Source organism: Sceloporus undulatus, chromosome 2 (genome assembly GCF_019175285.1).
Source record: "Sceloporus undulatus isolate JIND9_A2432 ecotype Alabama chromosome 2, SceUnd_v1.1, whole genome shotgun sequence".
In the NCBI taxonomy this organism is placed as follows: Eukaryota; Metazoa; Chordata; class Lepidosauria; order Squamata; family Phrynosomatidae; genus Sceloporus; species Sceloporus undulatus.
The window spans coordinates 103874161-103889130 of NC_056523.1; the positions used below are offsets into that span (position 1 = coordinate 103874161).

A 14970-nucleotide genomic window follows, 5' to 3' on the forward strand; every position below is an offset into this window, starting at 1 on the left:
GGATACTACTGGAGGGAGGTGCAGAGGAGATATGGAATGCTATCAGCTGCATATTTCTCATAATATCATGTTAGGATCTTTGGAGTTCCAACAGTGTCAGCTGGTGGCTCCACAGTTAGTGGGGCCGCAAATCTGTGCTGAGTTTTAAACTTTAAAGGAGCTATCCAAGGTACTGAAACTATTTTGGGGATTGAGCTCAGGGTGCATCTACACTGTAGAAACAATGCAGTTTGACACCACTTTAAGTACTGCAGTTCCATCCATTGTATTCCCATCACCATGTACAGAAGCAACAGCTGAATAGTGAAGAAAGTGGAAAGGAAGAAAATCAACTCATTTGAGATGTGGTGCTGGAGAAGAATGCTGAGAATAATGTGGATGGCCAGAAAGACAAACAAATGGGTCCTTGAACAGATCAAGCCTGAAATCTCCCTGGTAGCCAAGATGATCAAATTGAGGCTATTGTTCTTTGGCCACATGACTCACTATAAAAAACAGAAATGCTAAAAAAGGGAGGGGGTAATAGAAAGTAAAAAAGGCTGCAGTGGAAGCAAAGAACTAAAGTCCGCTACCAAATCCGTGCCAGGATCCCAGTCTTGATTGGTTTCCAGAGCTGAATTGTTATTTTTATTTTTAAAAGAAACCCTTCTGCACTTAAAGGTGGAGTTACTTTGCTAAGGTCAGGTGTGATTTGGCCATCAACTCACATGGGGGAAAAAAATGAGCTCTCAAAGAACACTCTAAGAAATGCTCCAGAATCTCAGCATAGAGAAATTCTATGATCATTTTTCATAGATTCCTCAGCACATAGGCCACTATGGAAAGAATCCTCTTACAGCAGACATTGATAAGCAGTAAGGTAGAAAGTCTGGAAGGCACAAATGAAAGCTTACTGTGTCTATCATTCCGGTCCATTGTGCCATCTACTTTTCCATCCGGAAGGATCCTCAGGAAGTGGCCTCCATTGCTGCAGTACAGGAGTTTGGGCTTCTTGTAATTCCCCATTGGGAGATCAAACTTTTCTGTCAGGGCTGTGAATGTTGTTATTTCCCCTTCAGTCATTTCTTGCCTTCTCTGGATGTCAGAGCTTCAGTACGAATTCAGCAAACCTATAGGAAGGAGAATGGTGTGGGCAATACATTGAATGCAATGGCATAGTCAAAGAAGGGAGGTAGATCTTGCAACAATTTTGAGATGAACTGTGTGAAAGAAGTTGTAGCATGAGTTTTTGTAGACTCAGAAAGCTCATGCTACAACTTCTTTCCCACAGTTAATCTTAAATGTGTTGCAAGATCCCTTTGCATACTGATATTCCAGACTAACACAGCTATGTCTCTTAATTCTACCCTCAAAGAAGGGAGGGCAGCTAATCATGAATTCTATGGGGATTATGTTATACAGCAGTAGAATAAACCCAACTGTTTATCCATGAATTTAACCACAGAAAGTGCTATACTTTCAGGTTTGGTCCACACAATATGATAAAGTTTTATTTTTCAAATGTCCTGATTTTCTGCACTTATTTAGTTTTGAGTATTCATATTTCATTTTTTGGGTCAGACAACTAAAGTACGTTCAGGCAGTAAAATAGCAATAAAACAATAAAGAAGTTTTTAAAAACCCATAAAACAGAAGCAGCAGGTAACAAAGTCCCCCACACATAAAAATAAAAAGAACAATAGATTCATATAATTAAACAAGTAGAACATGAAGGAAGCAGCCAGATCATATGAGCCAGGTTTTTTATTATACATGAGGCTGAGATGCATGAGCAGACCTCATTCCAAATCAGCCTGTAGAAAGGGGTGCACAATAAGAACTTCACAAACTTCAAGACTCCACTTGATAAAAAAAAAAGACATCAGGCACAGCCAGTGTCAGGCAAACCTCTTTGAGGAGGCCTTTCCAAACTCGGTGCATTGACAACAACTGAACAGACCCCTGCCATAAATCAATTTATATCCATATTTTTACTTCTTTCCATTTGGAAAAATGATCTCCCAAGCTCCTAGTGTTTTAATAAGGTACTGAAGGGCTGTGCCAAAGCTATCATATATCATGGGAACAGTCAAGAAAACATGGGAAACAGGTAGTTTAAGGGGTTTGAATCCGTGCTTGGCTATGGAAACCCACTGGGTGACTTTCATCAAGTCACACTCTCTCAGACTCAGAGGTAGGCAAAAGCAAACCATCTCTAAACAAATCATGCCAAAAACCTCAATCCTGTGAAAGGTTTGCCTTAGGGTTACCATAAGTCAGAAATACAGTCGGCCCTTCTTATACACGGATTTTTTATACACGGATTTAAGCATACACGGTTTGAAAATGTTCCAAAAAAGTATAAAGTTACCTTGATTTTCCATTTTTTATAAGGGACACCATTTTGCTACGTCATTATATTTAATGGGACTTGAGCATACATGGATTTTGTTATACACGGGGGATCTTGGAACCAAACCCCAGCGTATAACAAGGGTCCACTGTAACCTGAAGGCACACAACATCAAATACTGGGAATCCTTTCCACCTCTAAGGAACCAGCTGGGGCAGACACAAAGTGGGTTCCAAACATTTGAGGGGGGGGGGGGGACAGGAGATGAACAGCTTGAAACAGCCAGAATTCCTCAAACCACACTCTGCTGAAGCAGTATCCTGATTTTACATAACATAAAGAAATTAGGCAGCTGGCACTACTAGATTTGATTCCATTTACCCGGTGGATGATAGAACCAATGTGATGGAAAACTGCTTCACAAATTGGGTGGAGTAGTCGGTTTAGGGCAATCCAGGTTTTAGCCCCAGTGAGCCTTGAAAGCCACTGAGTGATCTTGAGCCAGTCACACACTCCCTCAGACTGATACACATCACAGGGTTGTTATGAAGATAAAGATAAAGATAAAGATAAAGGAGGAAAGCTATATATATTGCCTTGAGCTGATGGGAGAAAAAGCAAGATAAAAATGGAACAAATAGAATTATAAATACCCTCTTAGAGTTGGATTGGAATTACTGATTGAGGGATCATGGCTCAGTCAAGTGAACAAATTGTTTTACTTCTTTCCCTTTTGAAAAATGACCTCCCATGTTCTTAGCTGAGTTGAATGGAGAGGTAAGAATGTACACTAACTTGCGGGACTTCCCACAGGCCAAGTTCTGTTCCATGTAAGGCCTGTTTAACTCTTGTGTCAAACCAAGCAGGCCACAGCACAAGCAGATACATTGGGAGCTCTGTTTTTCTCAGCATCTTATAACCTCACTTTCCCCTTCAGGACAGAATAAAATAAAATCAATGCAGACTCATTCATTACTTTTGCTAAAATGCAGAGGGCTAGTCCAGGAAGCTTCCTGTATGTATTTGAAGGTCTAATGATCCAAGAGCTTCTTTGAATCATTTTAGCAGAACAGCTCTATGGGACATTTGGAAATGATTTAGTTAATTCCACATTGCTCTACGTCTTTAAGATCCTACACTATTTTTAGAACAACTCCTTGCTTGCCAGCAGCCTTTTGACTCCACAAGAGATGTTGAATGAATACTATTTTCCGCTCCTATTGTCCTGATGTGCTAGATGGGAATGCTGCTGTTCTCATACTTTGATGGCTATGTTGTTGGTATTCTGCACACAGCTCTACTCATGGCCTTGCTATTATATTTTTGGCAAAGAGGTACTAGGTTTTACGGGAATGAATGTGTGTATTTGCACACACAAGAGAGAGGATGCAAACCAAAGACAACATGAGAGGCCTTATATATTTTTTTCCTGGTTAGACGTCTAACCTCTTAATGATTAAAATGTTTGGAGCAGACCAGGAAATTTCATCCAAAATGACCTCTCCCTCCATCACTACACAACAAATGGTCCAAAGTGAGACACACTGCAAAGAAAAACTTCTGTTCTTTGCTTAGTTTGGAGCTGTCATGAATGAGACCATAGAGGTTCCAGGCATATCAGAGCTATTTGGGTTATGATCTGCTGCATTCCACAAAACATCCATTGATTTGAATCCCTATTTTGACTCCTTTCTCATTTATAAGTAGGCCGTTGTTACAAAGTTTGCCTGGGCATAGTCCATGCCAGACTCAATGGCAACTGATACATTTTAATTAATGTGACTACATTAAGCAACTTCATAATCTCACCATGGAATTACAAATGCATTATCGTGTATTTGTTGCTGGTCAGACAAAATTGTTATTGTTCTGTAGCATCTTAAAGAGAACACATGCAAGATACAGGATGATCCAAAACCATCAGATGGATCATTTAAAGCATCTATTATATGCAGATCTGAAATAAATATATTTATGGAATCATTAGGAGACAAATTTCAAATAATGTTTAACTTAGACTAAACCCATTTTAAAGTATTTCTTTTAATTCCTTTGTTGTTCTTTAAGAATTCTGACTTTTAATTTTTGTTAATTTTTAACACTTGATTTTGATTAAATCCACATTTGTTTGTTTGTTTATTTTTGTAATTCAGTAAAGTCATATCAGTCTCTAATGCCCCTGCCTTTTTTTGTTCCTAAAGCTAGGGAAACACTATGGATTTGTGTTTTTAAAAACATATGACTACACCATGCACACAACCTATTTCTAACACTCCATAATCAATGTATTCTAGCTGGAGAAATAAAGTGGAACTGAATGGCTCTTGGAATGCCAGAACTATAATGGAATGGAAGAGAGGGAATGCACTGATTCCTTACGGGAGGCTGATTTGAAAATATCTGTCTAAACCAGAGTGAACCTAGAACAATAGACTGTTAGCAGAAGGCAAAGCAGAAGCCAACATTCTCCCTATATTTGACTATGCTTGGCAAATCTGTACTGCTTTCAGTTCTCATCTATTCAAATCAGCATTTCCTGAGAAAATATGAAACACATTTTCTCTTGGTCTAAATTGCAGGCACACATTACTCTCTCTACTTGAAAAGCCATACTTTTAGAGTTTGCTATGGATAGGAAATAGAACGTTCAGGGAAGCGTTCCCAGGCACTGTATGATTATCTATTTGATATTTGCTTGGATAGTTGATGTTGATGTTTTTAATTGTTGCCTGCTTATTTTAACCAATTCTATTTTATATTATTACCTATTGTTTTATACGGATTTTGTAGATTGTATGCCATTGACAGGTTTTATTTTTATTGATTTGATCATTTGTATGTACAGCACTGTGTACATTTATAGTGCTTTAGAAATAAACTATAACAACAACAACAACAACTTGAAAAAGTTGCCATACATACTCAATTATTAGTCAAGCTCATGTATAAATCGAGGGCAGATTTTGGGCCCAAAATTATGATAGTGACCATTTAGGGAATGTGTGTTTCCCAAATTTGTCTATTTCTTCCTACTTCTTTTTCTGGATCCACTCTTTAGTTTCTTTTAGATCAGCAGCATCTTTTGGTCCTCCAGGTGTATGGGACTTCAGCTCCCACAATTCCTGACTGTTGGTGAAGCTGATTGGGGCTTCTGGGAGTTGAAGTCCAAAAATCTCAAGGACCAAAAGTTGGGAACTACTGTTTTCAATGAACAAGATTTCCATGTTTTCTAAATGGTCAGGAATCAACAAATCTCAAAGCAGGCTAATGGTGACTGGTAGCTTCCATGTTGCTGGGATGGTGAATCCCCAGTGATTTGTAGAAGGTGCTGCTCTTACTTTGGGGATAGTGCTCAGCTCCATGGATAGCTCATTTGGAGCTTAGACTAGCATCTGGATTCACTCCTCCATTGATATGGAAGCCATCAGCCTTCACGGAAGCAGAAACCTTTGAGGTGTTCTCACCAGCATATATGAAAGAGAAGCTCTTGAGGTTGTGAAAGTTTATAGCAAGTCAGACATTCAACCTTTGTTTCTATGCACACACCTCCACCCACTATGCATGACTGCATCCATAGTTTTGCATTCACTTCTGATGACCATGGCTGGTTATTAGAGCTTTCGTGTTACTCTTTGCTTTAGAGCCGAACTAGATGCAAAGCTAATGGAACTATAAAGGTAAAGGTAAAGGTTGACAAGATTGTCTAATCATGTCCACATGTTCATTACTAAGCCAAAGATCCAGCCTTGTCAAAGACAGCTCTGGTGGTCATGTGGCCAGCATGACTGCACAGAACGCCATTACCTTTTCACAAAAGTGGTACCTGTTTATCTACTTGCACTTTTACCTGCTTTCGAACTATAGGGAACTATAGGGTAGGATTTTTTAAAATTTAAACAATGCCAGGTAGTACCTAAGGGGATTTTAGCTGTTCCCACCTCTATTATGGGAAGCCTCTACAGGCATGAAAGAAGGCTTCCTTCCCAATATAAACAGAAGCTTCAGGAATCTCTCTGTGTGAATTTTGTTGGAGCCACAGTAGGGTTTTCCCCTTCATGCAATTCTGCTGTTGCTTAGTGTCCCCCCGCCTTGCAGGAGTATCTTTTTCCATTCCTGAAAAACCCCACATGCACATATATGATGATTTTATTATTAGTGAACCACCTTTGCACAATTCCACACAAGGCTACTGTACAACTGCATGCATGATTATTGCAACTGCCTAATAATAAAATTAATGTCATATCTAGTCTGGCCCAAGAGCCTGTGTGATGGAGTGGTTTGAGCACTGGATTTGAGACCAGGGTTCAAATCCCCACTCAGCCATGGAAACCCGCTGGGTGACCTTGGGTAAGTCACACTCTCTCAGCCTCAGAGGGGAGCAAACACAAACCACCTCTGAATAAATCTGGCCAAGAAAACCCAATGAGAAGTTTACCTTATGGTCACCATAAGATGGCAATGACTTGAATTTGTATGACTCATATAAGTCAATAGCTCTTGCTGACCAACTGATTTAGTGTTGCAAATACCTATTTCCAGTGAGAACTGTGTACCTCTTAGCTTCTTCTCCATATCCTGATTTCAGCCTTCTGTAAGCTGGTTTTCTGGTTCTGGCCCTGTAGAAGGTGGGCCATTCTGACTCATCTACAATTCCAGTGAATGCTAAGCTGGCATTGGCCCTCTGGTTACCTTTTGAAACTGCTTTAATTATTCCTGTCTACCTTTCTCATAATTACTATTACTGGATTTGCTGCACTTTCCTTCCCAAGGGCCAGATTTTACTGTAGTCTACAGCATGACAACTTGGCAAAAACCTGTTGCTACAGTTTTAATAAAGTATCTTTAAAATGGCTTTTTCTCCCCGACATCCTGATTCTCCAGTTTGCATGCTAATACTGCATTTCCTTGTTCATATCTAGACCCATTTCCCCTTTAGAGCTTTAGAGTTTCCAGAGATTGGCTCCTGATGACTACATTGATGCTGAGGGAGGATGTAGGGGAGGATGCAAAAGGAAGAGGCTGTCAAATAATAGATGATAATGAAATACACAAAGTGAGTTTAAATCATTTTGGCTTTCCAGGAACAAACTACAGCACACAGCCAACTATGTCTGCTCTTTTGGGAAACCCTATATGTTCCATATGGCTAATCATCCAAGAACTAGGTTCACAAGGCTTCTTTGTTAAGTAAATTAAAACATTAGTTTGAATTACTCCCATTAATTAGTCAATCCCTCACTATTTCAAAATATGAAAAAAGGAGTTATTGGAGAAGAATGATACCATCAAGTAATTCATGGCAAATGTAACCTGTCACTGCAGCATTTTAATTGGTGCAAACAGGACAAGAATCTGCTGTCTGTATTGCTCCTTTCTGAAGTCAGACAGAAGCAATTTGTCATGATGCCTATGTATTCCAGTGAACATTCCAGACCTCACCTGGAATATTGCGTCCAATAGTGAGTTCTGGGCGCCGCAACTGAAGAAGGATGTTGACAAGCTGGAGCATGTCCAGAGGAGGGCGACCAAAATGATGAAAAGTCTGGAATTCATGCCCTATGAGGAGTGGCTTAAGGAGCTGGTTATGTTTAGCCTGGAGGAGAGAAGGTTAAGGGGTGACATGATAGCCATGTTTAAATATTTGAAAGGATGTCATACTCATAATGGAGCAAGCTTGTTTTCTGTTGCTCTAGAGATTAGGACATAGAGCAGTGGATGCAAACTACAGGAAAAGAGATTTCACGTAAACATTAGGAAGAACTTCCTGACAGTACAAGCTGTTTGACAGTGGAAAACTCTACTTCAGAGTGTGATGGCGTCTCCTTTTTTGTAGACTGGATGGCCATCTGTTTGGAGTGCATTGATTGTGTATTTCTGCATGGCAGAGGGTTGGACTGTATGGTGCTTGTAGTCTCTTCCAGCTCTGTGATTCTATAGCAAGTATCAGAAGCAGGATGCCTCTGGATATCTGTTGCTGAGGAGCACTGATGAGGGGACTGAGATCTGCAGGATGGGCTGTCCTGTGTGTCCCACTAATGGAACCAATATATTATTTAAGGTTGCAAGAGTGTGTCTTCTCTGCTGTGGCACCCTAACTGTGGAATGCCCTTCCCGTGGAAGCCTGAGTGATGCCGATGATGGTTTCATTCCAACCCCTTAAAACCGTTGTCTTGTAAGGTCTACAATTTTGTTGTGTTTACTGTTTATCTTTTATGCTTTTTTATGTATATATGGAATAACCAATAAAAAATTAATGTAAAAACCCAAGGTATTGGGAGCCTAATGATTTAATCCAAATTAGTATACATACATGCTTTTAAACTGTTTTAAATTATACAATAATTAAACGACAGAATTGTTTAACTTGTTTTTAAATGGTTTACATTATATTTATTATTTTAAATTGTTTAAACTGATTGTGTTGTAAGGTACTCTTTAAAATAAATATTTAAACAAACAAACAAGTAAAATATTATAGCCATCATGTAGATTGTTGGTTTAGACAGATTATTGGTCAGATCCAGAAGGATTCTTTTTACGTCTGTCAAGTTGAAGAGGGCAGAAAGCAAAAGCCATACAGCTTTTACATGTATGCAAAAGGTAACATGGCACAAATTTTGGAGCTTCTAGTCAAATGTTGTGGTTGTTTTAAAATGTACTTAATTGTGATTAGTTTTGCATATTATTTTCAAAGAGACCCACTTTGGGCTGTTTCGGTATTTAAAAGGAGGAAATAAAAGATCACCTTGTGACACTTTTCAAACTTAATTGATTAGCCTTAATCATGCTAAAATAAATCAGTCTTAAAGATGCCACAAGACTAATTTTTCTATACTCCCTTCCTCCACCCCACTTTAACTACAGTATTTCATTATCAATAAATCTTCAGACCAAAAAGGCTGGAAATATCTTGATGTTAAACCTGGTGAAATACTTAGGTCCACTGAGAAATTAAACATTGGTTGGTGTTCCCTGGGATTGATGCCAACTAAGCCTCCTTCAGCTCTTGTAAAGATAGGGGAGGGATTGAAAAACAGGATAGAGAATGCATATATCATGGGGTTTCCATATGTCCTGACTGTTCAAGCAGCCTACTTGTTATGTTAAGATTTGAACCCTCTATTGACATTAATTGACTTCAAGTTCCTAGGGACAAACAAAATGACTTCTTGACAACTACAGCTGCTCTTTTGTACTTTTGTGTATGCAATAAATACAGAGAAGACACATATTTTTTTAAAGTCTCTTGCATAAAAGGCTTGTTCACTGTTGTTCGGGAGGACAGAACAAGAACCAAAGGATGAAATTGCAGAAAAGCAGGTTTGGGGAAAGGACGAGGAGCAACATGGTAATGGTAAAAGATGTCTGACAGTGAAACAGATGGCTGGGGAGGCAGTGGTCTCTCCTTTGCTGCAGATATGTAAGCAGAAGCTAGGCAGCCACATGTCAGGGTCAGGATCTTGCAGTTTCAATATTCTTGCATGAACAGGGAATGCCACTAAATGGCAGGGTTTTAACCCTTGAACACAGTCTAAAAATAATTTAATAAAGTTCCAAGGTGTGCAGAGCTTTCTGGGTCAAAATCAACTGTTTAAAAATTAGGCCTGAAAATGAATCAGAACAGAAGCCTATGGAGCTGAAAAAAGATTGGTGTCATGTGTTTGTCATATTTTGTTAAGGTGGAAAGGCAGGGTTTCCAAGTTTCCTTTCTATGAGGCACATTCCTTCTGTTTTCTGGTGAATCATGACCCCCATTTTGACCCAGAGTTAATCTGTTTTTAAAACTTGCTTAGCATGCACCCATGTATCAGTCCTAGTCCTCAGATACCTGGTTATTAATTAACTGCTCCCTCTGTCCCTTCCTGCCTTCCTGCCTTCCTCTATTTTTGTTTTATTTTTGAAAACTTAGCATGTTCAGAAAACAAGGCAACCTGTCTCTTCAAGCAACTTTCTCTCAACCTGGCTTTCCTTCTCAACTTTTGCTAAAGGAAGACATTGTTTATCTACTTATTTAATGTATATCCTATAATTCCACTAAAGATATAGCATGTATACCAGGAGCTCCTAAAAAGTGTGTGTGTGTGTGCATGCGTGCATGCGTATATTTGTCCAAGAAGTCAAATATGTCAGAGTATTTTGAGCTCTAGCCTATCGGCTGGAATTCCTATTTTACCTATCAACATGCATTGGGGGGGGGGGGATGAGAAAATTGATGCTTTTCTTACTTTTTAATTCTTGTGGTTTGCTGAACAAATACTGATTAAACTATGGATCTTATCCCATGGGCAAATAAGCCGGTTTACCTCTTCTGGCTTCAATTCTGGATCCAGGATGCCCCCGGATGGTATAATAATTAAATTGCCACCGATCTACCTGCAATGCTGCTGCCCAGATGCATCCCAGGTCAAAGCCTTGCTCAGTCGGCCATTTTTTTTTAAGTCGGAAGTTCCCTGACTTTGAAAAAGTATGGGCTGAGTGAGGCTTTGACCCAGGATGCATCCAGGCAGCGGCATCCAGCCTAGATTGGTGGCGATTTAGTTATGATAACATCCAGGGGCATCCCAGAACCAGAATTGAAGCTGGAAGAGGTAAACTGGCTTATTTACCTATGGGATAACCTCCTATGTTAAGAAGGGAAATAAATCAGGTTACATCATTTTGGATAGCTATATCATCAGGGATAGCTATTACAGATAAGACATTTTTCTGTAACACACACACACACACACTCACCCAATGTGGGGCTGCACTGCTGTCACATTTTTTGGAATGCCTTTCTATTCATTTGTTTTTTGTTAAAACTGTAAGTTTTAATCCTCTCCCTTGAATTGGGGGTTGGAGGCAAGAAGAGTGAATGCAAGTATTTTTTGCAGAAGAAATGGATTTGCTTGTATGTATTGTGATGTTTTTACCACGGCTTTCCCCACTTTTCAACTTCACAGTTTTACTTAACTAAGTTCTTAGTTTTGGTATGTTTCTTCAATGTCACTCCAAATTAGCTTGCAAGAGTGACATCTAGTGGTTATGGCTAGTATGACTGTAACATCCTTTCTTTTTTAGTATTTGTTAAAATACAAAACTCACTTGTATCTCCTCTAAGAGAAGAATACTGTAATATAGATTTTTAAAAAGTGATGAAAGTGTAACATCCTTTGTTGAAGCAAATTCTCCTCAGTTGAAGATGCCTGCTTGAAAGATAAAATATGAAGCTCAATTGATAGCTTCACTGAAAGGGAGAAGAGGTGGCAGGAGGCCCTGCAAGAGCATATACTAAGAATAAGCTGGACTCTGTGCAAAAGATTTATTTCAGGGTCCTTTGTGCTCCCTGTGGTCTTCATCCACTTAAATTTGTATGATTCACTTCTGCTAGGAACTTAAGAAGAGCTCTCCTGGATGATCCTGAAGACCTGTTCGTTCAACATTACCTGCACATATTGGGCAACCACTATGGGAACCACACCATCACCACAACACCAGTGCAATTGCACCCTCCATCTTTTGCTCCCAACAAAACCTATCTATAGAACCATACTGGGTCTGCTGCCTGTAGCTGGCCTGACTAGTAACTATTGCCTGTAACCTCTGTGAATTTATCCAGCCCTCTCTTAAAGCCATTCAAATTGGCAACCTTAGCTACAGCTTGTGGCAATCAGTTCCACAGTTTCACTGTGCTCTGTGTGAAGAAGTACAGTTGGCCCTCCTTATCCCCGGATTCTTTATACATGGATTAAAGCATCCATGGCTTGAAAAATATTCAAATATATTCCAAAAAGCAAAGCTTGATTTTGCCATTTTATATAAGAGACGACAATTTACTATGCCATGGTATTTAATAGCAAACCTATGGAGTGCATTTGTGCAGTTAAAGCTAGTGTGCCAACTGTGCCTGTTCCTGGAGAAGTCATATCTGACCATGGTGGTACATGCCTGGTTTACATCCCATCTGGATTACTGTAATGTGCTCGATGTGGGCCTGCCTTTGAAACTTCCACTGGCTCAAAGAGCTGTAGCCAGGTACTGGAGCTGACTACAAGGAGCATACAACTCCCTTGTTGCAACAGCTGCCAGTCCATCTCCGGGCACAATTGAAAGTGCTGGTTTTGACCTATAAAGCCCTATATAGCTTTGGTCCAGGTTATTTGAAGGATTGTATTACCCTTTATGAGCCCACTAGAGTATTGAGATCATCTAGAGGAGCCCTTCTCTTTGTCCCACACCTGCTCAGGCTTGTTTGGTGGGAACAAGAAAGAGGGCCTTTTCAGTGGCTGCTTCCAGACTTTGAAACTGCCTAACTAGAGAGGCCAGGATGGCTCCATCCCTGCTCTCCTTTCGGCAGCAGGTAAAAACATTCTTGTGTTGTCAGGCTTTTTCAGACTGATAAGGGCTGGGATTTAAATCCTGTGTGATTTAAATTTTAAGGTTTGTATTTTTAACAAGTTACATTTTAATTCATAACTGTTTTACCTTTTAACATTATTTAACTGTTTTACCTTTTAACATTATTTAATTTTTAATAATTTTTCTAATAAAAATTGAATTCTTTGTTTTTTTAATTTTATATTTATACATTTTAATGCTTTTGTACTGTTTTTAAACTGTATTGTTTTAAATTTGCTGTGTGCCACCTTGAGTCCCTATATTGGGAGAAAGGTGGGATATAAGTAAATAATAATAATAATAATAATAATAATAATAATAATAATAATAATGTGACTTGAGCATCTACAGAGTTTGGTATTCATGGGGGACTGGAGGAAGGTCCTGGAACCAAACCAAACCAAACCACTGTACCTCTTTTAACTAGTCCTGAATTCCCAACAGTATGACTGAGATCCTAGATTAGGAGATGCATATGGATCATGTAGTTAAGACTCTGTAGCTATATTTCCTGAAGCTATCTCCCCCAAATCTACTCTGTAAGCAGCACAGCATCCCTCCTGACACAATAATTTCTGTGTTGTTCAAAAGCCAGGGGTTAGAGAATCAGTGGGAACATATCGATGTTCCTTTAGCTGATCACTGGGAGCACAGTGACTTCTGGGAGCCCTTGGGAGGTCCCTGCAGATGACGTCCTTGCAGTGAATATAGAAGCAGGAAAGTAGATGGACATGTCTGTTGATCCCTATGTTCTCTGGCAACATGGAAATGGCTATGTTGAAGGACCTGTATTGCATGTAAGGTAGTTTGGGGGCAGTGGCATTACTAGGATTGGTGTCGCCCATGTGGTAACTCATGGTGTCATGCCCTAGACCTCTTGGAATGAAGGTGTCGATGGGGAAGAGAGTCTCACCCTGTTGAACACCCTGCCACTGCTCCCCAGACAACACAGCAAAGATGGAGGGAGCAGAGAGAAAGGCTTCATCCCATCCTAAGATCCTCAAAGGGGAGCAAAATGACAAAAGTTCTCCCTTGCTTTCCAGAGGAGGTGTCTCGCTGCTGCCCAGTGTCACTCTTTTTGATGGTTTCACCCACCCTAGTGATGTCACTGTTCACTATGTGTGGTCAGACAGAATTCTTACCTCCACAATGACCAAAAAAAACCCCCCAACCACCGTGTTTTGATGGCTAAGTCTGACTAAAGCCGTCATAATTCCCTGATGTAATGCTAGCCTCAGTTTCAGTGGATGCCCCCAAATTCTGGTGCTATTTTCTCTTCACCATTGTTTTTTTTTTTTTAAAGGAAATGCAAAGAAAAAATGGGTACTTTTTTCATTATTATTCAGTATCATTATCCAGAGGCTGCCTTAATTAGCCCTTTCCCATAACCAAGCAAGACAGACTTATCATGTGAAGGGAGCTTTAGGTGTTGGTCTCAGTCTCCCACCAACCTGTAGGCTGCTTTGGTGGGTTGTTAGTATCATAATAATAATAATAATAATAATAATAATTATTATTATTATTATTATTATTATTTCTATTCCGCCTTTTCCCGATAGGAAATCAAGGCAGATTACAACAGGTATTAAAACATCAAGTGTGTGTGGTTTTACTTTGCGAACGAAGATTCAGGAAGGACTCATCCATGCTTTCTACAAGCGTGTTGATGACATTGGATGTATCCTTCCAGCCTGTGCAATGGATTTTTATGGTGGAGCGCAGCGTGCACAGAACTGGCCTCACCCTTTAAACCCGAGGTTCGACTGCTGAGGCCTTGACAAGCATGGACAGTGGCAGCGAGGTACTCGGGTCATAGGTTTGGTTAGAGTTTCCTTCTCTTAGATGGTTGACCTTACAGGGTTAGATGAGCACCATCTGCCCGAGTTTGGGATTAGAGTTTTCCTTCTCCTAGGATGGTTGCCATAAGGCTAGAGAGCCCATCCTGCCCTTTGGCACTCTTGGTCAGACCCTTCGGTTGTGACCTGTCTGGCATGGGAGGCCCTGCCGGTGGCTATTATACCACTGCCAGCATAGCTCACAACTTCATTAAGGTACGCAAGCCTCTCCCCCACACAGTCAGAGCATAGCTGGAGGAGGATAGGAGGCCAGAAGATGATAGTTAAGGAGGGAGGAGCCTCTTCCTTCAGGCTATCCCTGGTGGAGCTGGGTCTGCCTGATCACGCCCTCTCAGGCCAAGATGACAGTTAAGGAGGGAGGAGCCTCTTCCTTCAGGCTATCCCTGTGGAGCTGGGTCTGCC

At 40.2% G+C, this 14970-nt stretch overlaps 1 protein-coding gene across 2 annotated transcripts in view; it reads right to left on the reverse strand.

Moving 5' to 3' along the window:
• The window catches only part of FGF1 (fibroblast growth factor 1), a 74690-nt gene that overhangs the window by 17091 nt on the left and 42629 nt on the right, over nt 1-14970 (reverse strand). For both annotated transcript variants that reach the window (XM_042447295.1, XM_042447293.1), the window contains exon 2: nt 894-1109. In XM_042447295.1, the coding sequence (XP_042303229.1) occupies nt 894-1062 (169 nt within the window). In that variant the 5' untranslated portion in view covers nt 1063-1109. The remainder of the gene's footprint in view (nt 1-893; nt 1110-14970) is intronic.